The 27,244-nt window shown below is 41.5% G+C and overlaps 3 protein-coding genes across 6 annotated transcripts in view; 2 read left to right on the top strand and 1 right to left on the bottom strand.

Annotated features, from left to right (window-relative positions):
* Positions 1-219: 219 nt before the first annotated feature.
* On the top strand, positions 220-18,298 carry CCNC (cyclin C). Of its 2 annotated transcripts, XM_030945431.1 has the most exons (12): positions 220-357; positions 1,265-1,371; positions 4,886-4,970; positions 5,216-5,285; positions 6,758-6,809; positions 9,379-9,434; positions 10,705-10,740; positions 12,151-12,242; positions 13,390-13,457; positions 13,739-13,818; positions 15,770-15,888; positions 16,547-18,298. In XM_030945431.1, the coding sequence occupies exons 1-12, from the start codon at positions 326-328 to the stop codon at positions 16,599-16,601; spliced, it is 852 nt and encodes a 283-aa protein (XP_030801291.1). In that variant the 5' UTR covers positions 220-325; the 3' UTR covers positions 16,602-18,298. The 2 variants fall into 2 exon arrangements, with proteins under 2 accessions (XP_030801291.1, XP_030801292.1); XM_030945432.1 differs by lacking the exons at positions 220-357; positions 4,886-4,970 and having other exon boundaries at positions 1,290-1,371.
* Positions 18,299-20,003: 1,705 nt separating this feature from the next.
* TSTD3 (thiosulfate sulfurtransferase like domain containing 3) lies at positions 20,004-22,551 on the bottom strand. Its single transcript, XM_030945716.1, has 4 exons — positions 22,419-22,551; positions 22,145-22,300; positions 21,762-21,921; positions 20,004-20,421 (listed from the first exon to the last, which is right to left on the bottom strand). The coding sequence occupies exons 1-4, from the start codon at positions 22,471-22,473 to the stop codon at positions 20,358-20,360; spliced, it is 435 nt and encodes a 144-aa protein (XP_030801576.1). The 5' UTR covers positions 22,474-22,551; the 3' UTR covers positions 20,004-20,357.
* A 2,280-nt stretch (positions 22,552-24,831) lies between these two features.
* Positions 24,832-27,244, top strand: part of USP45 (ubiquitin specific peptidase 45) — a 50,089-nt gene continuing 47,676 nt past the window's right edge. For all 3 annotated transcript variants that reach the window (XR_004060586.1, XM_030944897.1, XM_030944899.1), the window contains exon 1: positions 24,832-24,883. The gene's annotated coding sequence lies outside the window, so the exon portion shown is untranslated. The remainder of the gene's footprint in view (positions 24,884-27,244) is intronic.

The raw sequence follows: 27,244 nt of genomic DNA, 5'->3' as shown, positions 1-27,244 counted from the left end.
TAGGGGAAGGTGTTCGTGCTCATGGCGGGGGCTGGACCGGGTGGTTCGGAAGGTGCCTCCCTCCGGGCCTATCGGGGTCCGTGTCCCTGTGTCAGCCAGTGGGGCTGCGGGGGCCAGGGGGGGCCAGCGGGGCTGCGGGGGCCGGCGGGACGGGCGGAACCCGCGCGCGGGGGAACGGTTCCCAGTGCCGCGTGTTGCCGGCCGGCGGCGGCGGCGGCCGCCTCCTCCTTCCTGCTGCCGGCGCGGGGGCGGCGGCGCTGTGGCGGCGGGGCCGGGGGCATCGCGGGCCCGGGCGCCTCCTCCCCGCTCCGCTCCGCTCCTTCCCATGGCCGGGAACTTCTGGCAGAGCTCTCACTAGTGGGTGCCGCGGCCGCGGGGCGCGGGGCACGGGTGCTGCGGGCCGCCGCCGCTCTCTGGCCATTCATTGCCGGGCCGGGCGGCGGGCACGGCGCTGAAGGGAGGCCCGGGAGCGCCGGGCGGGCGGCGGGGCCTGCTCGCCGCGGGACCCTGGTGGGAGCCGGGCTGGGTGCGGGAACAGCCCGGGCCGGCCCCGCTCAGCTGCCGCTCGGGAAGCATTTGGGCGCTCCGGGACAGGGATCGTGTGCCGGTGTGGGTGCCCGCGGCACCCCGGGCTCCGGCGGCGGAGTGCGGGAGCTCGGGTCCCTGACACGCCGGTCCCCAGCGGTGGGGCAGCCGGGCCTCGGCTTGGGCGGACATCAGAAGTGTGATTGATACTGGGACGGGCTGCCCAGGGAGGCGGGGGAGTCGCCGTCCCTGGAGGTGTTTAAGGAAAGATTGGACGTGGCGCTCTGTGTAGTTGACGGGGTGGTGTTCGGTCATGGGTTGGACTGGATCTCAGAGGCCTTTTCCAACCTGATTGATCCTGTGATTCTGCCCTGAAACACTTCATGCTGAGTGCATGGTCAAGGTTTGAATGGTGCCCGTAATGAAATGGCTGCAACATAAACCTTGTTAGTGACTGTCGGGGTCTAAGATCCGTACAGCCGTCTTACTGGTAGAGGCTAATCCCAGCCCATGGTAGTTCATGTTTTGTTGTTTGGTTTCTGTTTTTTTTTTTGTTGTTTTGTTTTCAGTTGTCTAACTTTCAAAAATCCCGAAGAACAGTTGCTTGAGAAGATTGTTTGTGGCGTTGTTAAAGGCCACAAGCTCTTTATCCCCGAGCCTTAATTCATAGTCTGTTTGTACAGGAGATACAGTATAATGTTGATAAAAGAGTTGCTGAAATTATTTTCCATTCCTCTAGCTTACAATGGATTTTGGATAAACAAGATCTATTGAAAGAACGCCAGAAAGACTTGAAATTTCTGACTGAAGAAGAATATTGGAAGCTACAGATATTTTTTACTAATGGTAAAGCTTTTTTTAAAATTTCTGCCATAAAATCTGTGCAATATGTGGCATGCCTAAATGGAGGTTTGAATTGCTTAGAGAATGTAATGTTTTCATTGTTGTATTACATATACTTTCACAGCCTGTTTTAACAAAGACATGGAATATAAATAATTTGTTAGTTGTACTAACACAATTCTAGGAGACCTTGCAGGCTAATTAGCTGCATGTATGACATTTTAATCTTTGATAGGATGAAACAGTAAATTTCCTTATTTTCAAGAGGTTCTTATCAAAACATAAAAGGAGGAGAAGCAAGCAGAAACTTCTAAGCTAGTGTATTAAAGGCTCAGTGTCAAGCATTAGAACTCAGCCTGGTCTTTTGGGGCCTTCTTGGGGTGGGGTAAATATTTTAGGTGATCTGTGCCATCCTGTTAAACAGCAGAGTTTGGAATCTTGTTATTTGTGTTCATTTAGATTCTCTTAAACCTGCAACACAGCCCATGTTTTGTCTTCTGACTGATTTCCCAGTACCAGGTGGCTCTCAAATTGTCAACAAGTTTCTGAGAGCTGTTGGCAAGCAGCCTGTTCTCCCAAAGAACTTGGGACTTGTGTGTGAAGTTGTCTAAGATTCACTTGATCTTGCAAAGCATTTATCTATCTATCCATATGAATGGCCACACCTGAGTATATCAGATTACAAAGGCACTTAAAATTTTCTCTGCAATTGTTCAATATTTTAAAAAAAATCTCCTTACGCAAAGGGTATTGCTAGTAACTAGTAACTTGTTTGCAAGCAGCTCTTTATGTATTTTTTGCAGCAGTCCTTTAAAGTACAGAATGCTTATTTTTTTCAGCTATCTGGCCAGACTTGTGACAGAGAAGTGAAGTGACTTTCCCAGAGCCACTGGAAGATCTTATGTCAGTGCTGGAATGGTGTCTGTGAAAGATGCCATTGCTTCTCTCTTAGCTCAGCTATTTTTGTAACAATTGCATATGCTATAAACATGATCACTATGGATACCTCTGTGTTATTGCTTATAGGGCATCCGGAAATCAAGCTAGCAATGATTTACCCATTTGATCCATTCCTGAAATTTCTTGAGGTTAAAACCAAGTGTCATAGCTTCGTAAGATAAAAAGAGACAAAAGAAGGGTTATGGATATTTCTAAAACTGTATTTCTATGCTAATTTTCACTAGTATTAATTTGAACTGTGAAATAAGCTTATAAAATATTTCACTTCACTTGTTTTTCTTGGGTAAACAAAGCTTTACAAAGTAAACGAGTTAGTTTGGTTCCCAGGGTCCTTTTCCTTGGCACTGCTTGCCTCCCCTGAAGGTAGGTGAGTGACTGGGGGCAGCTGGAGAGCAGCTCTGCCAGGATCTCCCCTGTGCTTGTACAAACACAGCCTGCTCTGCAGGAGTGAGTGGTGCTGGGCTTTCTGCCCCTCTCTAGCAAAGAGAGCAGGAGAGAGGGCAGGGCTGCTCTGTGCTCAGGCAGAGCTGGCCGTGTTCAAACCCTCGATGTGTTGTGTCCTCGCTGCTTCTGAACAGAGACCCTGCTTTGGGTCCCCCCTTGTCTCCCATCTGCACTACCTGAGAGCAGATGAGGCCCGGCCCCAGCATGTCACATTCAGTGTGTGTCAGCCCAGGAGATGGTTGTTCCCTAAAGCAATTAAAATCTGCATGGAGAGGGGCAATTTCCTGCTGCTTTCTCATTGGAAAACAAGTGCAGTAGATCACTAACTGATTGTAAGGCTCCCTGCAGCTATGAAAAGAAGGAAAAAGATCATCTTCTAAAGTAGTTTGAAAAAATGAACTGATGTTGATTTCTCTATTTGGATCACCAAGCCTTAACTGGTTTTGGTTGAGAAGTGTATTAGTTATTTTATTAGTTATTTTCCCTTTTTGGTTTTGGGCAGAAGCGGTAGTGTTTGTGTTAGAGGCTACTCAAAATACTCAGATTTAAAACAACCTTTATTAAAAAACCCCAAACTACTGAAACTGCTTACTTTCTAAACATACAGGAATAAATGATCTTATAGTTTCTTTTCAAATTTTAATATTTTCAAATATTAAAATAGTTGGAAGCATTGGACTTTTTCCCAGCATATACAAGCTTCCATTTCATTAAGTCTCTCTAGGCTCTTGTCCATTTTTTTCTTCTAAACCACACTTGATTTTTCTCTGACAGCAGATGGCCTAACCATTCCTGAAAATCCCATGGGAGTATGAGACATATTTGGAGAATTCTGTTTAGCCTAATACTTGAATTTTTCTGATGCCCTAGTAGTAGGACAGCTTTTTAGCCCCATGGTCAAATTAAAGGCAAAAATTCTTTCCAAGCTCCCAAGATATGCTGATCAAATGTTTAATATTTGTACAGACATTGCAGACTGGGTTTAACACCCTTTTTGAAGTATTGCTTGTCCTACTGTCACTGTCAAACTAGTCCCAATTTGGTATTCTTCTCTAGAAAGAGAATGATATGACACAGGCAGGGATTTAGTGTTGCTTTGGGCCTTGCCAGTGGGTGACAAATGTGTACCCTGGCTGTTCACAGGGGATATGTGATAAAAGCATGGGCAAAGGCTCTCAACTTGAGTGTTTAAGTAGAGACTAAGAATTTAGTGGTGATTGACAACAGAATTGTTTGCTTTTCCCACCAGTGGTCACTGTCTTGGTCTTGCTGTACATATTTTAAATATCTACTTAAGTGTAGTTTAAAATATTGTTTTTGACATTTCTCATGAGGGAGGAAAAAAAGAAGAGGGAGTCTTCACAGAACCGAGCCGTTATCAGAATAATGGCGGCGCAGAAGTATGGGAAAAATAACAAGTAACAACCTTATGTTTCACTGTGCCATTCTTTACATCCAACCCCTGCTCTTAATCCCAGCTTGATGCATCTAATTTGCTTGGCACCTTTCCTTTGCCTGGGAGGCCAAACAAGAGCTACCTGCACAGATGACACCAGGGTTGTTTCTTGGCCAACTGGCAGAGGACCACCGTGATGGAGCAGCTGACTGCATCCTCTGGTCTCCCACCCCCTCTCCCTAGACTAAATATGTCATTTTTTTAACACCTGCTGCCTCTGCCAAATTTAATGACCGTGTTTGTGTTGGCAGTTTTACATATTTGAAAAAATACCATCCATTTTGTGTGGCACTGAAGAGCTGAGGATTTATATTTCCTGTGTCTGAATTTGTTTTGCTCTAAAATGGAATACCTGAGCTTTACCCTTCTGAGGTTTGTGTTGTCATCTTCTTAAAGGTCATACCCACTTTGTACACAATGAATCAAAGTTCCTTTTCCTTTTTGAAGGTGTCCCCAAGCTTCAGGAGGCAGCGGTTCTTCACCTGCAGGTCCGTAGGTTTACAGCAGCGTGTTGTCTCTCTAGAGCAACAGAGGGAGAAGACTGTGGTGCTGCTCCTTAGAATCCCCAGCACTACCTGTGTTTTGAGACCCTTTGCTATTTGGTGTCAAATTGTTTAAAAAAACTCAACTCAAGCTTTTGTTCATTTTTTTTTTAAGTTATCCAGGCTTTAGGTGAACATCTTAAATTAAGACAACAAGTTATTGCCACTGCTACAGTCTACTTCAAGAGATTCTATGCCAGGTAGGACTGTTTACTATGATGGTACAAGAATAAAACATTTGCTAGGCACATTTTGGTAGCCCTTTAAAAATGCAGTTCTGTATTAAAAACAGTGCCACTTTTGTTTTCTGGATGGTGTAAAGCTTTTATGCTTTAATAAAGTTAACTTAAGCTTTGCTTTTTCAAAAGGAAGTGTGGTGCTCTTAATAGATTAATCGTTCTACATGTATGAAACAACATATTATAATTTTGTTGTAACATTTCAGATATTCCCTAAAAAGTATAGATCCAGTATTAATGGCTCCTACGTGTGTGTTTTTGGCATCCAAAGTAGAGGTATGGAGTATTACAATCTTTTAATGTAACATTATGTGATGTATGAGAGAAAGAAAACGTTTAGGACTTTCAAATTTTTTGTCTTTCTTCATGCTTTGGGGGTTGAAACCTTCTCTTTTTTGCATAGATTTCTGTAGCATTTAAGAAAAGGAGACAGAGAAGGCCTTCAAAATTTGTCTAAATTACTAACCTTGAAGTGCCTCTGAAAACTGAAAAAAATATTTTAAATGGCTGTTTCACTGTCAGACAGTGTTTAAATATTTACATACACTGTATCTTAAATTGTGTGTATCTTAAGCAGTGTCTCCTTTCTGGTGTGTTTCTCCTTATTTATGTTTACTCAAACTTTAAAACATAATGGGAATTTTTTCCCCTAATTATCTTGTTCTATTTCATATAGCAAGGGATCCTCAGAGTTTACCACACTTTCATTACTTGGATTAAAAGTATGTTGTAGCTCATGCTCTGTCCTTGAGAAATTGTAAGGAACTGACCCATTGGGGATTGTGGTGAGAGGGCTCCATGCCTTCACCATCACTGCTCCCCTTTGAATGTGGCCAAGAGTTAGCATCAGCTGGGTGCTGCCATTAGTCCTCTGTAATGCAGCAAGTTTACAGCTGTTTGAGAAGTGTCTGTGTAATGGAAAAAAGTCAAATTGGGCACTTTATGATATGTCAGCACTAAGGAGTTTTACAGAAGGAGCTCAAATACTGAACGGATGGTAGAAGCAGTCCTACTAAACTAGTGGTGACATGTGATACTGTTTGTACAAGTACTGTGACACTCTTCAGTGTTTGGAAGACATCAGGGAAAAGAGAGAGTGTTGGAGAGAGTGCTTTTTTATCAGCCTGTTAAACGAGCATTTAAGCAGGCACAGACATAGAGTGTATATACATAAATGTACCTTAAATTAATGTAGTAGAAGTCTGTGTAGCCTTCCTTCCTGTGTAGCCTTCCTAAAGCTTCTGCAGCTTTAGAGGGCAGCACTATTGATTCAGCTATGGACTTCTCTAAAAGAACACTCTATACAGAAAATTTTCAGATTGCTGACTGTCTCAGCACAGGAGCTAAGACTTTACAAAAACATAACTAAAAAGGGTAGTTAATGGCAGGTTTCTAAAGACAGTTTTCTCTCCAAATGGCATAAGGAAAAAAATAACCTTCTTGAAGCTGTCTTCTCTATTTTATAAAAAGAATGTTAGCCAGCTGAACTTTTGGTGCTTTTGTACCTTTCATAAATCTTTACTGTTCCTTTACAAACAACCAAGAAACTAATCAATGAAATAACTCCTAGTTAGAGTTTAGCCCTGTTTACCTTAAGGACAGAAAAAAAGGGGTGGGAGAAAAAGCCAAATACTACAATACTGCAAAAGGAAGCCCAGTTTAGTAAGAAGCCATTATTTTAATTTGATAATAGTGTGAGTGTATGGTGTTTCAGGTGGTTCACCTCATTTACCATTCTTTTTCTTCAGGAATTTGGTGTTGTTTCAAATACAAGATTGATTTCTGCTGCTACTTCTGTATGTAAGTATCAGTAATTTTCATTACACTCTAAGTATCTCTGTAGGGAGATCAGTTGGTTTCTTTGCTTTTTTTTAAAAGGTAGCTTTTTGTCAAATCGTGGAGGACTTAAAGAGCCAGTTAAAACCATTTAGAATAAATAGCTTCTGTTTCCAAATACAGAGACAGAAGGGTCCGTTCTGTATTAGTTTTGGTTGATTATGGTTGGAACTTATGCCAAGCATAAGTGAAAACAAAGTCATAAAATAAAACTATTGAAATTTACAAACAACCTCGAGTAGTAAATTGAATTCTGAACTACTCAAAGATAGAATTGGAAATTTACAGCTTTGCCTGTTTAGTGAAAGGTATGGCTCTGTGAAAGTACCCGTTTTAAGAATTTTTGGTAGTCTGTATACCTTTAGATTTTTTAAAATCCTTTCTCCCCATCAAAAAATTAGTCTTTGCACATGGTATTCATTTCTAAAAATACATTTTATGACCAATTATTCACAATAAATTCAATAAAATTACACTGTAATTACTTAATCCTCTGTCTTTCCCACTTGCCTTTGTATTTCCCAGTTCATGTAACTTACATGTCATCCATCAAACTCTTGAAGTGATGTCTTCCTTAGCTGAATGCTGTTATCTGACCCAGAAGGTCCAGCTGCTCTCAATGGGCAATTCCTGGCTGTGCTCTTCCAAATGTAGGTCAGCCGTTGAGGAGACAGGTGACTGGCTGCATCTGCAGCCTCCAGATGCACAGAGTGTATCAGTCCATGGGGCTGGCTGTGTGACAGTTCTGCCACCAGGAGCTGAAACACATCTTCGGTGCCAGCATGACCAAGACCAGTACTGGGCTTAGCACTGAGAGTTGCTATTTTTACATCAGAAGCACCATTGTCTGGAAGTTTTGCTGCATAAGTGAGACTGTTAGATGGATTTTGGTAAATATGTGACAGCTGATTTTACTTGGGCATCTAGTTCTTAGCTGTGCTGTTTCTCAGAATTCCAGTCTCAGGATCCTAGAGAAGATTTTCCTTACAGCTCTTCCTTCACACCTAGAAGTCCTGTCAGCCCTGATAAGTACTGTGCATTTCATGGAAGTGGGGGCAGGCAACAGGCTTTCTCCAAGCATTTTTTCTTTTATTCCACCTGATCTTCCTTTACCAGAGTTGCTTCAGTAGCACACAGCAGTTTTTGGGAGGCCTTAATACCAAAGGCAAGAAAAGATGAGGCAAGACAAGTAAAAGCGAAAACTAGCTAACAAAAGGGGTGACTAATGTAATAGTGGCTGGTTTAAGAGGTTTGTTTGCTTTTAGCTCAGTAGCAACATGAAGTTAATAACACTTGCTTCGTTTGTAAGGAAGATGATCTTAGCCTGGTTTTTAACAACCTCTTCAAAAGGTTTTTCTTCTGTTAACACATCTCACTAAAATGACAGCTCCGTGTAGTGTTTGTGTCTGCAGCTTGCTTTGTGGGAAAAATTATTTTTCTCCCTATCTTCTTTCTCAAATTGGTATTTTTTTTTACCATGTACATCTTCAGTTTGCATAGATCTTGAGAAACTCTCATATTAATTCTTCTCTTTCTTGAAGTAATTAAAATTTCCAATCAGTAGCCCAGTCTTGGTGTCCCACAACAAATTTTCTAGCGAAGTTCACCCTCGGTCTAAATGGTGAATTCTTTGGTCCAGAGGACTGATGCTGTCTTTTCTTTGAACTGAATGTCATACTGATTTTCTGGAAGTAAAAGCTATAGTATAATTTAATAATATACTGTCTTTCATTAATATAAGGAATATTATCCACTTCCAGGATGTTAAATGTTACTTGCTTTCCTTGGATGACAAGGACTTTATAAATAGCTTTTTAAATGTTTTATGTGTACAAAAGTCAAATCTACATCTTCAAGTGTTCTTGTTTTTCTTTGTTCAGCATTTCATACGTGAAATCACTCTGGTTGGCATATTAGCATGCTTCTTACCAGTGCACTAACTGTACTCATTCTGCTTGTAAAATACACAAAGATTACTTAAATATCTCAATTGGAGATAATTATTATATTATGGATTATGGACCTGCAAGAAGTCTGGCTGAGCTCTCTTACCCTGCTCTTGGGCTTGCTTTTCTAAGACTTCATTAGTTCCTTTAAAGTCTTGCATGTTGAAGGATCAAACCTATGTAAAAAATCCCCACATGAAAATTCCATTTGGATTTAGTGTTTGTACTGAGATCCTGAACATCAGTAGCTGGAGAGCTCCGTGAATGATAACTTGTGGGAAGTTAGCTGTCCCTGAGCTACTTGGTGGTTAACCAGAAGATTTAATAGTGTCCAAAGCAGCATGTAAATGTCTGGCTGAGTATCTGTGCAAATCTGGGTTTCAGGTGTATTTCTCTTTCCTTTTCAGGATCTTAAATCTTGTAACTTACCTCTTGTCTTTGAAATACAAGCCTTTTGTACAGAAAGCCACAAACTGAAAGTTTGTGCTGCCAGGTAGATTTGAAGGGCTATATACAGATGAATGAATAGAAAGGGAAAGAAGTATTAATTACATTATTTTTAACATTCTTTTTTCTGTTTACTGTAGTGAAAACTAGATTTTCATATGCCTTTCCAAAGGAGTTTCCTTATAGGATGAACCATGTAAGTATGCTATTTGAAATACAACTTGATCAAATAAATAATTATTAGCAGGAAATTATTTCTTTTAAATACTAAGAAATAAATATTTTCATACTTACATGTCAGGTTTATTCATTATTTGTTTTGTATAGAATATTGGGAAAGTTACTTTTAAAAATAATAAAAATCTTACATAACCTCCTTTCCTAAATTGTTGACAGGAAAGACAAGTGATGTGATACGGTAGGGTGACTGAAATGGTAGTTTTTTAATAGCATTATGAGAAAAGAGATTTAGTTTTTTTTTAATATTCTTGGTTACAAATGCATTGCTCCAGGGAAAGTAAATGGCCTTTGCACCTGGAATGCTTCCAAGCTTGCACACATGAGCAGTTGGCTTACAGAAAGCAGTTTTATTTTTGCCTGTAAAATTTAATGGCTCTTGAAAAATAGTTTTTAATTAGTACTTTAAATTTACCAGTGGTTTTCAAGGTATTCTCAGTCACAATACTGAGAAGTTTTGTAGTTTTTCTTAAAACCAATTTTGACCTGTGCTGTAGAATTTTGAAAGCTAAACATCTAAATAGTTTTAGATTGGATGTAACAAATACTACTTTTTTGTTGGTTTGCTTTTTACCCAATCGAAAGCCAAATGATACATCAGAATATAAAATACCTAAGATCTTATAATGAAACTGCATTGCTATTTTATAGATAAAAGCAGATGGAAATACATTTTGGAGTATTGCTTTCGTATAGTAAAAGAAGTCCAGTCTTTTCCTTCATGTCATCGATACATCACATTCTATATTGAGAGTGAGAGCTGATTTAATTGCTACAATTGCACAGAAAATTTCATATGAAATTAAATCTTAAAATGTTTTGAAAGGCTATTTGACAAGTTAGTGAGCTGATGATGATGCTCTAATTCTACAAAAGAACTTCTCTATTGCTGTGAAGTTTTTAACGCACTGGGAACAATTTGCTGCTACCAGGTGTTGAAACAAATCAGGCAAGTGCTGCCAGTGAAGCAGTCTTTCATAGCAAACTTGATGCAAAATATTCAACTTGTTTGTTATTGTGACTGCAGTTGAGTTATAATAGTGATAAGGCAATAGCCAATAATAGTTTTTTTTTGTTTGGTTTTGTAGTTTCAGATAAAATGAATTTAGGACTGTTGGAAATAGTTGTTGAGAATTCCTATGCATTTGTGATGTTAAACTGTGTGTCAGTTAATTCTTTCTGCTGCCTGAAACATACTGCTTATTAACTGTGATTTTGCTTCTTTACAGATACTAGAATGTGAATTCTATCTCTTAGAATTAATGGTAGGTTGGGTTTTTTGGTGGAACTGCTTTTGTTTTTGTGAAAGAGGTAACCGTATCTAAGTCCTGATGGAGAGACTGGGATGTCAGTGTCCTTTTTTCCCTAGATGGAATGGCCAGTTATGACCATGGAGAGTTGTATTCTTTCTATGCCCTCTTCTTTTTTGCCTGGAAGAATCTGGGGCTACACATATGTGTTCTAGCAGAAGGTGTGGGTACTATCCCATTCAGGCTAGTCTATAACAACCTAATAATTAATTTTCTAGGAAGTGAGATGTGGGTTTGAATTCTGTGAGGAAGAAACCGAATTCAGGCCTCCCATTTTCTGAGATGGTGCTGTAACTATTTAGGCTGTTGGATGAAAGGAACACAGTGGGACATTTTCTTCCAGACCCTTTCAAAGAAAGGAGCCGTACCTGATTTTTGTAAGAGTAGCTATCCCATTACTGTGTTTGGTAGCTGAAAGGAGGCAACTCAGGCTGCTTATAGGGCTTGGATAAAGTAGTGTCTAATTTCTGCATATGGCTTGGACTTGGATGGGTTAAGCACTGAACTCTAGTACTACTGTACTAGAGTAATTCTGCTGAAGTGCAGAGAAAAGGAGTGAGAAACCAGGGAGCATCTTAGTGAGTTAAATAGCAGGTGAGAGAATAAGTTTTGGGAACTGAACACAGAGGAGATCAGATCAAAGTTTTTGTTTGTACCTACAAGTAATTTTAATACAGTTTTTAGATTACTTTTTAGATTTAGTCCTTGATACCTCTGCTATACATGGCAGTAACTCCTTAGTTTTGTATACAGGAGTTTTAGCACAAGCAGTTGCATTTACAAGAAGTTATGTTTTGGGGATTCACTTATTTTTCCAGTATGCTATGCAGTATACAGTGTGTGCAGTAATGGTGTTTCACATAAGTGTTCAGCACATGTAACTTAATGTGGCTTTTCCCTGTAGTATCCACACATTTGGCTGCTTTTAGCAAGAGGATTATTCCTTCTTGTTTACCTGGACCTGAAATGAGGGGATTTGAGAGCAATGGAATTTTTCTTTCCTTTCTTTCCAAACCAGCATCAATGATTTTGGCATGCTCTCCATGTATGGTATTTAGTAGCAGACTGTTTTCTGGCAGTGTTTTGTGTTTCCAAGTGGGAATTACGGGTTTGTAAGCAAATGAGGTTTCAGTGTGCTGCAGATGTGACTCTGTGTGTCTCTTAGGGGAAGGACATTGACAGACTGGCAACTGTGCTGTGTAATGGTATTCTAGAGAGAGCACTGCCCTCATTAGAACAGGGCTAGGTGTTAGAATGCTACTTAAAAAAACTCAGTAATTGACTTGTAAACCAAATGTTTTAATACGAACTGACAACATGCTCTGCATTGAAATCTAACTTCTGTCCCGATGACATTTTTCCTAGGACTGCTGTTTGATAGTATATCATCCTTATAGACCTTTGCTCCAATATGTGCAAGATATGGGCCAAGAAGACATGCTGCTACCTCTTGCATGGTAATGAAGACAATGGGAATAGTTCCTCCTTTCATCAAGGAAGCAAGTGTTTAGCAGTTATGCTTCAAAGGTGGTTAAGCTTTTGCTGAACCAAGCAGGCTTAGCCATACTTGAATAGAAAGGGTGCCCTAGTTAACTGTGCAGGTATATGTCCCTGAATTAGCTTCTTCTCTTTTTGGCCTGTAATGATTTTACTTTGCAGTGGTCTAATTTTTATTTTGTTAGACTAGCTCTAATGGCAGAGTTTCAACATTACTGAATGGTGACTACCAGTAGAGGAAGTTTCTTTCTGTCAGCATTGTCATAGGAGGTTAGTAGCCACATTTCTCTTCCCAGAGAAAAGCAAGGCACAACTTCTCAAGGATATTTTTGGGATTCACATTCTCTGAACCTCAGAGAAAGAAAAAACAATTCTTATCCTAATTGCTGCTCCTCTTGTTGTTCACAAGTGGAATGCATAGTGGAAGATTGTTTACCTGAAGTGAATTGGTAATTGGATTGTGGTGTGTTTTGATTCATTGACCAACCTGAATCCATGTGTGTGTCGGGACTGTTGGCTGACAGTCACGAGATTCTGGGCAGTTGAGTTGAGTGAGTGCTTGTGCAGATTCAGTTTAGATGTAATGTAATACAGTATAGAATAATATAGTATAAAGTAATTAATTAGCCTTCTGATATCCATGGAGTCAGATGCATCATTTCTCCCAGATGTCAGGGAGGTAGAATCTGCTTTACAGTAGAGGTAGAAGCAAATATATAGGGGTTTTTAGCTGTGTTAGCAGAACTCTTATTCTTCAACTTTTTCAAGTACAGAAAGACAGTAGAAGTACTACTTTTATGCTAGTCTTTACTTATTTGTGAAACAGATAATTATTTGATAGTATACATACACATCCACTGCAGAAAGACTTGCATGTAGTAAAAGAATGTTTCAAAATAAACTTCTGCTGTGACTATAAGGGAAAAAAGAAAGGCTTTAAGAGATTTTTTCAAGGGAAAAGATCTCTTTCCTTGGTATTTTGCCCTGCAGCCTCATTGCTTCGACCATCTGGAAAACTGACAAAATATTTGTAAACCAACAGCAGTTTTTGGAGGAATATAGTCTAAAGGTGAATAGGAAGATACTTACAAGTTCTTTTTTGCACAGGAGGATAGTGAATGACACATACAGAACTGATCTTTGTCTGCTGTACCCTCCTTTCATGATAGCTCTAGGTAAGTAACAAGTAATGTCTCCTGGTCATGTTTACCTGGATGTATTCTGTGCACTGTCCCATCACAAGCATTCCTCAGAGTGCCCTCATAAGGTGCTTCAGGTTGTGTCTCATTCAGCACTGACACTGTAGCCTTGCAACTTTAAAAGCCTTAAAGAAAAGTCAGATAATTAATCCCGAGTTTTCTTTGTTGAACTGTATAGGGTTTATAAAAAATGGAATGTTTCTAACTGTATTGAGAGTGTATCTTTATTCAATATCCATGTCACCTGATCTTTGCAGCTTGCCTACATGTGGCCTGTGTTGTCCAGCAGAAGGATGCAAGGCAATGGTTTGCTGAGCTGTCTGTTGATATGGAAAAGGTACTCTGTTTTTTATTCCCACCACTTGTTATGGACTGACCAGAAATGGTAGTCATGGTTGTCTTATAGATCTGCAATATGGATTTGAACTTAAATTGTACTCTTGTTAGATGCTGTTGCACTTAGGCAGATCTCTTTGGAAGGGAGACAGTGTCAGGTTATTTGTTTATCACCCTGCTCTGAAAATCAAGACAAAACCACTGCATAACAGAAGAGCATTGCTGGTATTGCCATTTTCCAGACAGAAATATAAACCCAATATCTTGTACATTGTTTGCCAGAAAAAGAATTCCCAGTGTTTTTCTGTCACACAAGATTGTCAGTATGAGTTTGACTTTAAAGTTCAAATGCATGTGATTTTCTGATTCACTTTTCAGCATCATGCCAGCACACCATTCTCATTTTCTCCCTGTACCTGTGCAGAGTATAGCATAGTGTAGAACATTTTTGACACTTTCAGGAGGCCCAGCACTATGACTTCAATCAGTGCTAAGCAGGGAGACACCAAGATCATTCAGTTGAGTTCCCTGCTAATGCAAATTCTGTGTCAAATAATCCCCTTCATTAATTTATCAGGTTTCAGGGTGCAGTTGTTCTTATACTAACAATGCTCTTCATCCTCACTAGTTTTTTACTTTTTATGTTGGCTTCTTTAACCTGTGTTTAGCTCCAGCAAGCAAATCAAAGTAGTGCTCATATTCCTTATCGCACTGTTTCACTTAGCACATATTTTTTTCAGTCTTTTTTTGAAACTGAGTGTCTGGAATTAACTAGCCTGTTATGATTGAGAGGTACCATTTCCCTCTGTGCCCTTGGTATTGCCCTGTATGCCACTGATGTTATGGCATTGTGTTTGTATTTCAGGATTTGTCCTGAAATGTAAACACAGTGTGGATGCTATGCTGTGTGGAGAGCTCTGTGAATTATGCTGTCATAAATTTAAAGGCAGGGTGATAATAAACTGGCAGCAAAGAGAAGCAACATGTATTTAATAGATAAAATTACCATAGGCTTGATACTGAGAATCTTTGAATGTTTACTTGTATTGGTTCTTGTGTCAGTGATAAAGCCTAAGCTTGATTTTTTCACATGAACACCATGGACATGGTGAAGCATCAACTGTGACTTTCGTTTCAAGGACAAAATATATTGCTCTAGCACTTAATGAAAGATCATGCATTAAAAAGAAGAAAGAAAGTAAATTTTACTTTATTAATTTAGAGAATGATGAAACATATTATGAATGAAATATTATCCAGGTTTTATATAGAATATTGCACCAGTTTTTATATAGAATATTGCACTAGAAATTTAAAGGAAATTCAGGTAGATAGAAAGTCCAAACTGGTGTGGAATTTGCTTACACTTCCAGAAGCAGAATATGCAGTGTCAAGAATTCTTATTATATGTATATAAGAATGTGAGAAGTATTTAAAAACTCCTTGGCTCTGTTCCTTGGAAGGAAAGAGTTCAGATGAATGTTTTGTGGTTTTGGGCTTTTGTTTTCCCACGCTATTTCCCTGATATGTATAGAACATTGATAATCATCAGTTACTGTATTGATCATGGATGGTCATATAGCTGCAGTCATGCTGCCCAAGTCTGTATTTTCCCAGGAGCTTAGTTATAAGCTGTGGAAGTATTTGCAAATAAATAAATAAATGAATAAATAAATAAAAAGGTATTTAGTTTGCAGGGAAAGAGAAGCAGTAAATACAGTTGAAAGGAAAAGTATTCTGTTCAGGCTTTGATTCACAATTAATCAAAAAAACTAATTAAATGCTTTTTTGGGACCAGATTAAGTGTGAGACAGCTCTGTGTATAATATGAAATTTGTGTTGCTTAGTTTCAGCTTGGGGCCTGTTTAGTTAATCACACACTTAAACAGGCTATGACAAAGGTAAAATCACTATTGTGTCTGACCTTAGGCTCTCTTCTCTTTCTAATACAGATTTTAGAAATAATCAGGGTTATTCTGAAGCTGTATGAGCAGTGGAAGAACTTTGATGAGAGAAAAGAGATGGCTACTATTCTTAGTAAAATGCCTAAACCAAAACCACCTCCAAACAGGTATGATACTTCCTTATTGCACCTTTCCTATGGAAAAACTACACTGTGATCTTAAGAAAGTGCAAATGTTTAATTCAAGGTGTAGTGTATGTTTTTACAGTTGCAGATGTTTCTGATACAAAACCAACCTGATTGTTCAGGAGCTAGTGGGAAGCATAACATTCATTATCTTACAGAGAGTGTTAATGTGATTAAAATGTGATCAATGCAGCTCAGCAAATGTAAGGAACCCCAGTGAGAGGCTCCATGGCTGAGCCAGATTCAATGGAACCGGGTCTGCTTGATGTCGTATTTAATTACTGTGATTAAATATCACTGCTGGGAATCTGCACATGCAAATTCCTGTGCACATGCTCGTGTAATGTGAACTTTGCAGTGTTGACTTCAGAAGTAGATTCAGCAGGCAGCTTCATGGGAGTATATTGAATTTATTATTCACATAAATAGGGTGAAGTTATTTATGCATGCTGAGAATGACCTTTGCAGTTTTTTAATGAAACTGAGCAGAATATTTTGACTTATTTATGTATATGTTGAAGTATTTTCTTTCCAAAGATTTTTATTACTTTCAGAATACTGTATTTTTTAATTAAAAAAAAGGTAAAAATGTAATGTGATGCTTCTTATTGAAGATACACGTTTTTGTTTTCTTCAACAGTGAAGGAGAACAGGGTCCAAATGGTAGCCAGAACTCTAGTTATAGCCAATCTTAAGGCATTCCAAAGAATTTCTTTATGGACCACTTTGACTCAAGACATCCTGGGATATTTCCTGTGTTCATGAAATGGACAGAAGGTTTTAGTAACATCTGTGACAAAGAACTTGAAGAATAAATAGCTTGTTTGTGTCAAGCATTTTGAAAGCTTTTTCTCTAAAACTACATCATTTTCTCTGACGCTGGAACAAATGTGCTAAGATTTTTCAGTGTAAGGAATCAAACCTTAAACCAAGCTGCAAAAGATTAATGTTTTTCACTCAAAACAAGTAGTTCATTATTGGTTTTATTTGTGTTGAAGTGAACTGTTTTTAGAGCGACAGTAACCCGAGGCCTAAGTGTAACTGTATTAATGACTTGTGTTGTCTTCATTTTGTTTGTGACTGAAGGTAGTGCACTCTATGTTGAATCTATCCATTACCTTCAGTTTTGTTGATTTAAAAAAATAAATACAGATTCTGCAAAAAGTAACAACTTCAGAAACGAATGCCTAGAAAAGCCTGTAAAGAACATTGTTACAGTTCTAATGAAAACTGCAGGAAAGAATGTCAGTTGCTATTTTTGGGTTTAAAAAAGCTGTATTCCTCAGTAGATTTACTTGGTTGTTTTTGCCATGATACAGTAGCCCAGCTTGCCAGAGAAGTGCAATATGTATAGTGATTCTGCAGTTTTCTGAAACATTTCAAGTGTTAGAAATTAAGACAACCCAACATACTAGGATTTTTTTTCAAACAAATGTACTGTATGGTACAATCGGAATATTTCACAATCAAGTACAAATCTGGATATTCTTGCTATTTTTTATGGTGGATTTTTTTTGTAGAAAAGATATACACTGTTAGTCTGCCTTCACTGTTAGTGTGAATTTGTGTGGTTCATTAGAGAGTTTATTTAAGAGGATCAAGTGTTTGGTGAGCTTCATACTGGCTAATTTTAATTGGGATGTTAGGAGCAACTCTAGAATAACTGAAATGGGATTCCTTGGTTACCTTTGTGCTGGAGAAAATGAGATTTCTTCAAACAGAAGGCCATATCCTGCGTTCCTTACTCAGGCAGATATCCCACTGAAGACAGGAATGAGCCTTAATTGATTACTTGATATTTTGGATAACTTTGTTTCTAACTAAGTTCTGTACAACTTTATTTTGAATGATAATGCCAACTTGCCCGAGTATAAAAGTGGAATTATAAAGTTCAGTAACATTGTTCTCCTTTTTTTTTTTTTTAGTTGGTTTTTTGTTTGTTTGTTTGTTTTCCTGAAACAACACATTTCACTACTCTGAAATCCTGGAGGGAGATTGAAAATGTGTGCTCTGTGATACGTCTTGGTTCAAAAAACTGGCCCCTTAAAAAAACCCCCACCTGTTTTTCCAAATACTTGTCTTTGTAATTGGCTGGTCATTCAGTGAAATGTAACTGAAGTGTTTTTCTATGTAGCCCATTAGGCTACTAGCATTTATTTTCTGTTCAGGTTATTTCCATAAACCATTATGTGAACCAGCCCCAGACACTTTTGGTGAGGTGGAAAAAATATACATTTTGGTCTTTGCTACTTGGTTTCCATTTGATCCGTACTTTTTATAGACACTTGATTGATGAAGTGGAATTTGGCTATTTTGCTTTCATTTCTTGAAGTCTAAAATGTGTGATTTGTAATGTGGACTTGGGGAATAGAAATAAATCAAAGCAACTTGACCTTTGTGGTGTGGAGTAATTAAACAGGAACTATTCTTTAGGTAAGCATCAGTCTTCTCACATATACCATGTAATCTGCCAGGAAAGTTCATGTTTTGGAATTGGGGAATTAATTAAGAATTCTGGCTAGAGTGATTAAATACTTTCTTGCTGCTGAAGAGTCTTGGCAGACTTTACTTCACACCTAAAGCACAATGGGACCTAAATCTCAGAGCTAACATGTCAGACACTTCTTGATGGTACCTAGAAGTTTCTTAAGGCATTTCTCTACTGGGAAGATAAGGCTAATTTTATCAGCTTTGATTCCAGTGAAAACAGTGAAAGGCAACAAAGTGCAGTCAAAAGAGCTGGATTCAGTGAAGACAGTTTTAAAAAGATGTAATTTTGAACAACAGGAAATGGAACAAGATGTGAACTCAACAGTCTTGCTACTAAGCATGCAGAAAAAAATCACCTTGTGCTTCATGTCAAAGGAGAGGTGCATAAAAATGTGGTATCTCACTGAAAGACAGGTAGCTGAAACTCTTCACAGATTATATGGCAACAGGTGACTCTGAAGTGTCCAAGCAAACACAAGCCATCTATGCCAAAAAGACTTAAAGAAAAATCCCAAAGGAAACAAACTGGATCAGACAAGGTATTTAACTCAAACCCCATCATTTGGAAAGCAAATTAGAAAGGATCATCTAATTTCAAAAGCTACAAATACTTTGAGAAACATTTTGCAAAAAAACCTACCATGATTAATAAAAAGGGAAAATAAAAAAGAGGTATACAGTAATTTTCCAATTATAAAAAATCCAACCCACAGCTATTCAGTTCAGAAAAGACAGTAGGTCTAGAAAAATCACAGGTGGTGAGAAGACTGATAGGTGACAACTGCTCACTTCTGACAGAAGGAGCCAGAGCAGCTGATGAATAAATGGCAAGTTGGGAAGCAACAAAAGGAAAGATTTCTCACCACTGCTGTGTCTGATGAGAGTTTCTGTTGAAAATTTACAAATACCCAAATATACTAAGACATGCAAAGCCTGGAGCACTCTGAGTTGTAAATGAGAGTAATCTGGAGATTGAACCACTACATACTAATCCTGTTTTATGCTCTTCCTCAGATGTTTATTACTAGTTGCTGCCAAACAGAAAATAATGGGCTAGATAGATCTTGATGTAACACAGAATAACTCTGAAAATATGCAGAAGATATCTTTCTCAAGAAGAGTCCTTAATATTGTCTCTTAAAGAGGACACAGCAAAAAAACCCGAAACTAAAACTAAAAAATAAACACCCCAAACCCCACAAACAAACAAAAACCCCCTACTATAGACAGATCAAAATAAAGAGAAAACACAGAGATTTATTTTTTGTGATTATGTAGTTTTAGGTGTTCCCAAGAAATGTAAATATAGCTACAAAAGGAAGCATTGACTGCTCATGACTAAGTACTGACTAAGTTGATTAGAGTGCCTTGCTTTGTATGCTGAAGTTTGGTGGCTTATCAGTACAGCTGAGCATGATGAATTATACATTTAACTAAATCATGAAATCCTCTATAGACTCTGACCCTAATGATCTTCAAAAGGCATTGTTAGTCCTGGTGAGGCCTGGCACAACAGAGCCAGCAGTAGGTTTCTGTTGTCCCCCTGACCCCTTGATACTAGAATATCTGCAGTTTGACTATTCTAAACCAACTACCCAACACAGGTATTTGAGAAATAATAATTTTATTTGTCCTATCATCATTAGTTTAAGCAGTCATAAACTACATTATACAAAAAAGTAAACATAATCTGCACTTAGGTTCTCTTCACATGCATTCACCAAAACTGTAACCCAAAGTAAAGGTTGAAAGGTTGAGCAAATTTAATGTCCTCTGTTTGTGTCATAGTCTTTGGGTATAATTAAACCAAGCAGTTGCTATGCATGGCTGTTGGAAGTTGAATGTCCATTTACACAAGAAGCCAGTAGTGAGCTTTATTATGGAAGCGGAACGCATGCGGCTTGCTAAAACCTCCAAACCATCCTGAAGCCTTGATTGGGTAAGGGGTGGGGCTGTCATCTTCATTTCTTTTCTGGAGGTTCATGTTTTACCCAGTCGTCAAAGCCACCAGCATACTGCTGAACTCTGAAAATATGCAGAAGATATCTTTCTCAAGAAGAGTCCTTAATACTGTCTCTTAAAGAGGACACAGCAAAAAAACCCGAAACCAAAACTAAAAAATAAACACCCCAAACCCCACAAACAAACAAAAACCCCCTACTATAGACAGATCAAAATAAAGAGAAAACACAGAGATTCTCTGTAACCACATACATTTGTACCTAGCTTCAATGAGCCAGACTGACATTCCTTTTACTCTAAGACTGCCTGCTTCCAAGCAGTGAGTTCTGTAACTCTTTTCTTCCAAATTACAATGTTGGAGTTCAAACATCAAGCAAGAAATAGTAGCTGGATCAATGAAACAGTTGCCAGTTCTTTTTTCAAAAGAGTGAGAAGAGGCTCACAGCAGTGGGAGATATACACATCTATTTATTATGTCTAATACTTCAGTTGTCACCAAATAAACATTTCAGAATGATCTTAACTTCTTTGCAAACCTACATGCTCTATAGGTCTGACATCAACCTGTGCAAAACTAAACTCTGTGAAACAAAAATCCACTATGCAAAACAATACTGACTCCTTCAATTGGGCATAATGAAAAACAGGTAATGGAGGATATTTTTCACTCTGAAACAAAAACATGCTTCCATACTTTTGACAAGAAATAATGTGAATGTTCCAGTTCCTGAATTGCAGTTCAGTGAGAACAATGTCTTAAATTTTATCTGCAGTCTTCAAGACAAGGAGGCACCTTCCAAAGATAGGTTTAACAATTCTGCAAACTAAATGCTGCATTTCACTTTATCACCATCTCATTGTTCTGTCAGCTATTGCCTTCACTGCTTTACTCCTGGCAAATAATCCAAAGCTTTGTAGGAAGTGAAGGAATCGTTTGTCAACAGTGAACTGTAAAGGTGGAACTGCAATTCAACAAAGGGTGTGGTTTCTCAAACTATTTAAGACTGTACTACTACCAAAGCAAGCAGTTCTCCACCTTTAAAACCTTCGTGCATCTCAGGACTATGCTTATGGAGCTCTTTAAGGAATCAACATCTCAGCAAAAGAGCCCTGAGAGCTAGAAGGACCCTTCAGTGGCTGCGTGGTCTTGCTGCAGTTTGTGTCACCAGTGGCACATGTGCAGAGCCTTTAAAAGGTCATTTCAGAGGGCGGTACACCTCACTTTGCTGCAACCCAATGGCATCTCCAGGTTCAGTGGAGACAAAAGGAGGTGTCTAACTCAAATACCAACTGTTTTGTTCATATGCCATATGTAAATTTGTACCCTTGCACACAAGGTGAGTACATGTTCTGCTTCATGGGGGGAAGCAGCATTAATCCCATCCTTACACACAAAGTCATACCTGCTGAAACCCAAGGACATGGCAAAACCAAGTGCTTGTTTACTTCTTGTTCCTGCCAAACAGGAGAAAACCACAGGGTCTGACTTGGATGGCATTTTTTGATTATACTGCTCCTTGAACTCCATTGGGTCCATTTGTAGAGCTTCCATTAATTCACCCACTGGGAAATACAGAAAACAAGCTATTGTTTACTCTCCATCCAAAGACAGGTTTACATGGTTTACAGGTTTGCAAGACTTCTAACTCCTCTGGAGGAAAAGTTCAGCCTCATTACATGCCAGCTTAGCAGCGTTCCTCTTTGCTCAGTCACCACCACCTGAGCATTCCAGCCAGGAGGAACACGGAACACCCGAGACCTGCTAACAGCGGCGCTGACAACTTACGCGGTATGTTGATGGACTCCGGGATTTTCCCAAACCTGTCAATCTCCCACCTCTCCCGCACGTCAATGTGAAGCACGTTGGCCTTCTTCAGGTCTTTGAGCTCCTGGTAGGAGAGGTTCGGCGCCGCGGCGGCGCAGAGGCGGCGGCAGGTGAGGCCTGGCGGGAGGCACAGCCGGTCAGCCCGGCCCGGGACGCGCCGAACGCAGCCACACGGGGCCGTCCCCGGGCGCCGGCCAAGCCCCGGCCGGGCCCATCCCCGCCCGCCCCCGCTCACCGGGCGCTGCCGCCCGCAGGGCCCGCGCCGCCCGCCACCAGCCCCCGAGTCCCATGCCGGCTCCCTGGCGATGGCGGCCGCCCAGCCAGGCCCAGCCCCGCCCGGCCCAGCCCCGCCGGCACCGCCGGGGAGGAGGCACCGCCTTCTCCGCAGGGGCGGGGGCCGCAGCTTTGGTGCCGCTGGCCCGCGCAGGGGAGCGCCGCCGGCGTGGCCACGAGTGGCACCTGCAGGGTCACACAGACACCGCCTCCGGCCTCGGTACATCCAGCATCTACCCTGCATTGCCCGGGCAGGGTAAATTCTACCGGCCTACCCAAACTGTGGAGACGCCTGAAAGTAGCAAAGTCTGGGAGATGAAACAGAGATGAGGAATTTTGATGCCAAATAAAATTTTAAAATTCTCAGCCTCTGAGTGTAACGTCGAGGAGGAAAGGTGATTTTAGCACTGGCCTGCACCACTTTCACCACTGTCACTGTCCCCTTATAGCCACAGGAGATGTGGTCCAGGCACTGATCTCATTTCTGGTGACCAATGAGTGGATGCAAGGGAAGGGCATGAAGTTGCATCACAGGAGGTTTAGGTTAGATATTAGGAAAACCTTCACCTTCAGGGGGTGGTCAGGCACTGGAACTGCCTCCTCAAGGAAGTGATCCTGGTCCCAGACCCACCAGAGTTCAAGAAGTGTTTGGACAATACTCTGAGGTACATGGTGTGTAATTCTCCTGTACTGTGCATAGTCAGGAGTTGGATTCAAACATTTTATGTCCCTTCCAGCTCGGGATATTCTATGAATCGATGATCCCTGTTTTCAGTTTTGAATGTTTCGGTTTTGAACTGAAACCCCAGTTTTAGTTTTGAAGCCGTCAGTCAGTCTTCTAGCCACAAGGACTAATGGCCAAGACATATGTGAGTGGAGAAATGAGGATCCTTCTGTTCCCCATATTTTAAACCAGTATTCTGTATTTACTGCATACCTTTGCAGATATGTTACATACCAGCAATTCTAGTCTTTAAAAGCAGGTATGCTGGATCTTCTCATGAAAGATGCACTTTGAGGAGTAGGTTGTTGAATCTTTACTAATTAGAGTTTTCCTTCTCAAAACGAGAACAAAATATTTCTTGGTACTGTAAAGTGTGACAAATTGAACTTGGCACATATAACTGGTTCACTAGCTGCCCTTCTGCCAGCCTCTCCATATGGCCTCCTTGACAGGCATTTGTAAATTGTCTGTCTGAAGCAGTATATCTATATATGAATTCAGGTTTAATGCATTTTCCATTTCCCACAAGGTAAGGATATAATACACTATGTCTGGAAATTATCTTCTGAAATATAATTTGCTGTATATTTTATCTGTAGTAAAATAATGACCACAGTTAATCTCCACTTATTGCATGTATCACCATAAGGACCATAAAGCGTTCAATGTGAAGCACCAGAACATTAGTCATATGAAATACTCATTCACAGGAAGAAGCATTTTCATGGTTTTGATTTGACCCTGGATCATATTATGTACACAAAGAGAGAACGCACTTTATTTGCTGAAATAGGAAGCATTCACTAGTCATCTTGTGAAAAACTCAGAGAATTTGAGGTCAGAACAGATAAAGCTTAGCAAACTCCCGTAGCTTGGTGAAAAGGTGGGAAGCAGCACATCCAATTCTCCTTTTGTCTTCATGGCTGAACTCAGTCAACTCCTCTTCAGCAGCTTCCTTCGTTTCACCTATTGGGACTCTCTCTCCATTTCACCTCTTCTTCACTTGACTTTCCAGCTCTGTACAACCTCCCACACTCAAACCCAGCGGCACTCAACCCAGTTTCCAGTAGCTCCTCCCTCGAGTGCTGGACATCCTTTACTCTGCCTGTCCTCGGCGGGGACATGCACATTTGATGCTGTTCTTCCAGTCCCTCCCACGGTGGCTGCCTCGGAAATCCACGCAGGGCCCAGACCCTGCTGCGTAATTCTGGGCACGACTTTCCACTGCCATCCCTGCGCGCTGCCAAAGCTCCTCTTAGCGCGCTGCCCACGGGCACAAACCCAGCGCAGCATCTCCAGCTCTTTCAGCAAAATTCAGAAGTGAAGGTCACCCCAGCCTTTGCCCTGAGTTTCCATAGTGCCTTGCAGCCAGACCTGTCGCTACCTGTTGCCTCTCAGCGGGCCCCGGTGCGCTCCCGGGCGGCCCCGCTTCCCCCCGCCCTTCCCACCCTGGACACGCGTTGTGCCCTGGAACCAGCCCCAGCCCCGGTGTGCTCCCGGGCGGCCCCGCTTCCCCCCGCCCTTCCCACCCGGGACAGGCGTTGTGCCCTGGAACCAGCCCCAGCCCCGCCGCCGCTCGTACGGAGCCGCCCGGGCTGCGGCTGGGGCGGGGAGCGGCGCGGCGAGGCCGGGGGCGGAGCGGAGCGGAGCTTCCTCCGCCGCTTCCTGCCGCCGCCGTGCCCGCCGCCGCCGCCCGCCGCTCCGTGAGTGCGGGCCGCGGGGGGGGGGCGGGCGGCACAGCGCGGGGGCGCCGGGGCCGCGCCGGTCCCGTCCTGCGCTGCCGGGGGGTCGCGGAGCCGCGGCCCGAGGGTCGGCCAAGCCGATCGGCCCCGCCATGGCGGCGGCCGGGCCCGCGGCCTGCGGAGCCGCGTCCCGGGGAGCCGGGCGGGCGCGGGGCGCGGGCTGGGGGCGGTGGGAGGGGGCTCTGCCCCGCCGTGGCCCCGGGCCGGGCGGGCCGCCCCTCCCCGCTGCCGGCGGCGCCCGCGGCACCGCTGTCCGGCGCTTCTCCCGCCGGGCTGGTGGCCAAGTGCGTGCGGCTCGTGTTGGGTCGCCGGCGACGAGCTGCTGGTGGCGACCGCCCGCTGTCGGTGTGGAGCGGGTTAACCCTGCCGAGACACGAGAGCGGCAGCGCCGGGCCGCCTCCGTGAGCCGCAGCGCGTCTCTCGCTGTGTTGGACTGAGCGCGGTGGGTCGGTGGCAGCGCCTGTGGCCGGGTTGAGCGCACGGCCCGGTCACTGGGCGTAGGGCGCGGGGCTGCCGTGCGCGCCCGGCCCCGCGCTGCGTGTGCCGGCTGCAGCTGCCGCGGCCTCCGGCGCCGTGTTGGGCGGGCGCGGAGCCGTCCGTGCCCGGGGATTAAAGGACAGCCCGGTGCCGGTCCTCGCGGTTAGCCTGAGACGTGCTATTCTAGACCCATAGCTGCAACTCTCCACGTTTTATTTATTATTGGGATTCTCTGTTTTGATTCTTGATTCTTGTTTGGTTTTTTTTCTTTTTTGCTTTCTTTCTTTCTCTTGCTGTCATTTGTCCTTTACTTTAGGACTTTGTCCTGCCCTTGCTGTACCTGTGTTGCTAGTTGCACTATAAAACAGGATATGCACAACAGCATATTAAACATAGGTGCAGTAGGATGAAGACATCAAGAACGTAGAAGCATATGGCAATAGCTGCAGGTGTAGCACTGTATTCTAGTTGCATGTCATCTTTAACTACAAGTATTTCCCAATTCCATTAAATAATCCTCTCATATGAGCATAAAGAACAGACTTGTATTTAAAGGATTCTTTCTGCTCTCGTTTTCTAGCTTTTAAAACAGAAACATAGTAATGGCAGAGCATGTGCAAGCTTGAAGCAGATTATGCCTTTGTGAAATTGTTCTTGTGTTTACTACATTAGTAAATATTTTGTCAGATTTCTTCATGAAATATTGAAGAAGTGGTGTTCTGTAGCTTTATTTCTGTGAGATTCACAGAACTGCGGATAGTATCTCAGGGGTTCTGTTTTGAGCATCAGTTGTAGATCAAGGACAAGTTGTTCTGCTTCAGACATGCCATCAAAGCAAACTGGGGCAGTCTGTGTGGAGGAAGAAAATGGAATTGAATATTTTGTTCTTGATGGCAAGATTTGGACTTTCAAAGAGCTCAAACTAGTAGTAACTTACTGTTTTATCTGTTCTTAGTGATCAACCAACTGCCACAACACCCTTCCAGAACAGATGGGAAGTTATGGGCAGCCTTGTCTTCCTTTATTTTCTCCAACTCAGCCCTTTAGGTGGAGGTATAGCAGGAGCCTTAGCTTAAAGTATTGTATTATGTGGGTTTCAGCCTTCTGTCTCACACACATGCTTCAACCACAATTCCTTTTTTGTTTCTTTGAATTCACAGAATGAGCATTTCTCCAAAGTTCATCCTTTGCTCATATTGCCCTTTATTTTCTGGCTGCTTTTTCCCCAGTTTTTGCCCACATGGTTATCCTAGTAAGGTACGGTGAGTTCCCTGGTTACTTTCCAGCTGTTTCAGTTCTTATGCCCTCAGATTTTCTGTGGTGATGGTACAGTAACGTTGTTGTTTATATCATGGGAGTGCACAGTCTGTCATCTGACTGCCTTTTTGCATACAAAGTTTTACCTTGCAAGCCAACATCATTTGTTATGAGCTATGGCTCTTTTTATGGTACTTAGGTGGGTTTTTTTTAAAGGATGAATTTTCTAGAAAGACCTATGTTGGACCATGCATGCATCTTTCCAGATGTTTTTCCCTTTTGGTATGTTATAAAAAAACTCCAAAAATTTAATGTGGGATAAAAAACATAAACAGAAGTTGCAGTTTGCTTTATGGGGCTGGATATTGCCAGGTATATCTGAAATTTTCCATAAAACTTTGTTGTAAGATACTAGCAAAAAATAGGTCATCAAAATGCTACTCTTTTTACCCACTTAGAGCTTTAATATACTCTAGTTATAAACCCAGTTACAGAGTCTTTTCAGTTTTGCTTCTGAACATATCTGGCTTCTGTTCATCCTTAGAGGTAATTTTTCTGTGGCAGGTGGTTTTAGAAGGAAGTTGAGGG

This window comes from Camarhynchus parvulus, chromosome 3 (genome assembly GCF_901933205.1).
Source record: "Camarhynchus parvulus chromosome 3, STF_HiC, whole genome shotgun sequence".
NCBI classification, from domain to species: domain Eukaryota; kingdom Metazoa; phylum Chordata; class Aves; order Passeriformes; family Thraupidae; genus Camarhynchus; species Camarhynchus parvulus.
Note: the sequence above shows the minus strand (reverse complement) of the source record. Positions and strands in the feature narration are given on the sequence as shown.

What these genes read in the sequence shown, in the direction of transcription:
- CCNC (XM_030945431.1), top strand. Translation starts at nt 326, where the DNA reads ATGGCCGGGAACTTCTGGCAGAGCTCTCACTA. An exon ending in TTCAAGAGATTCTATGCCAG is followed by an intron (nt 4,971 to 5,215) that starts GTAGGACTGTTT and finishes GTAACATTTCAG; the next exon opens with ATATTCCCTAAAAAGTATAG. An exon ending in TTCTGCTGCTACTTCTGTAT is followed by an intron (nt 6,810 to 9,378) that starts GTAAGTATCAGT and finishes TGTTTACTGTAG; the next exon opens with TGAAAACTAGATTTTCATAT.
- TSTD3 (XM_030945716.1), bottom strand. Translation starts at nt 22,473, where the DNA reads ATGGGACTCGGGGGCTGGTGGCGGGCGGCGCGGGCCCTGCGGGCGGCA. An exon ending in GGAGTCCATCAACATACCGC is followed by an intron (nt 21,922 to 22,144) that starts GTAAGTTGTCAG and finishes TGTATTTCCCAG; the next exon opens with TGGGTGAATTAATGGAAGCT. An exon ending in ATGTCCTTGGGTTTCAGCAG is followed by an intron (nt 20,422 to 21,761) that starts GTATGACTTTGT and finishes GCATATTTTCAG; the next exon opens with AGTTCAGCAGTATGCTGGTG.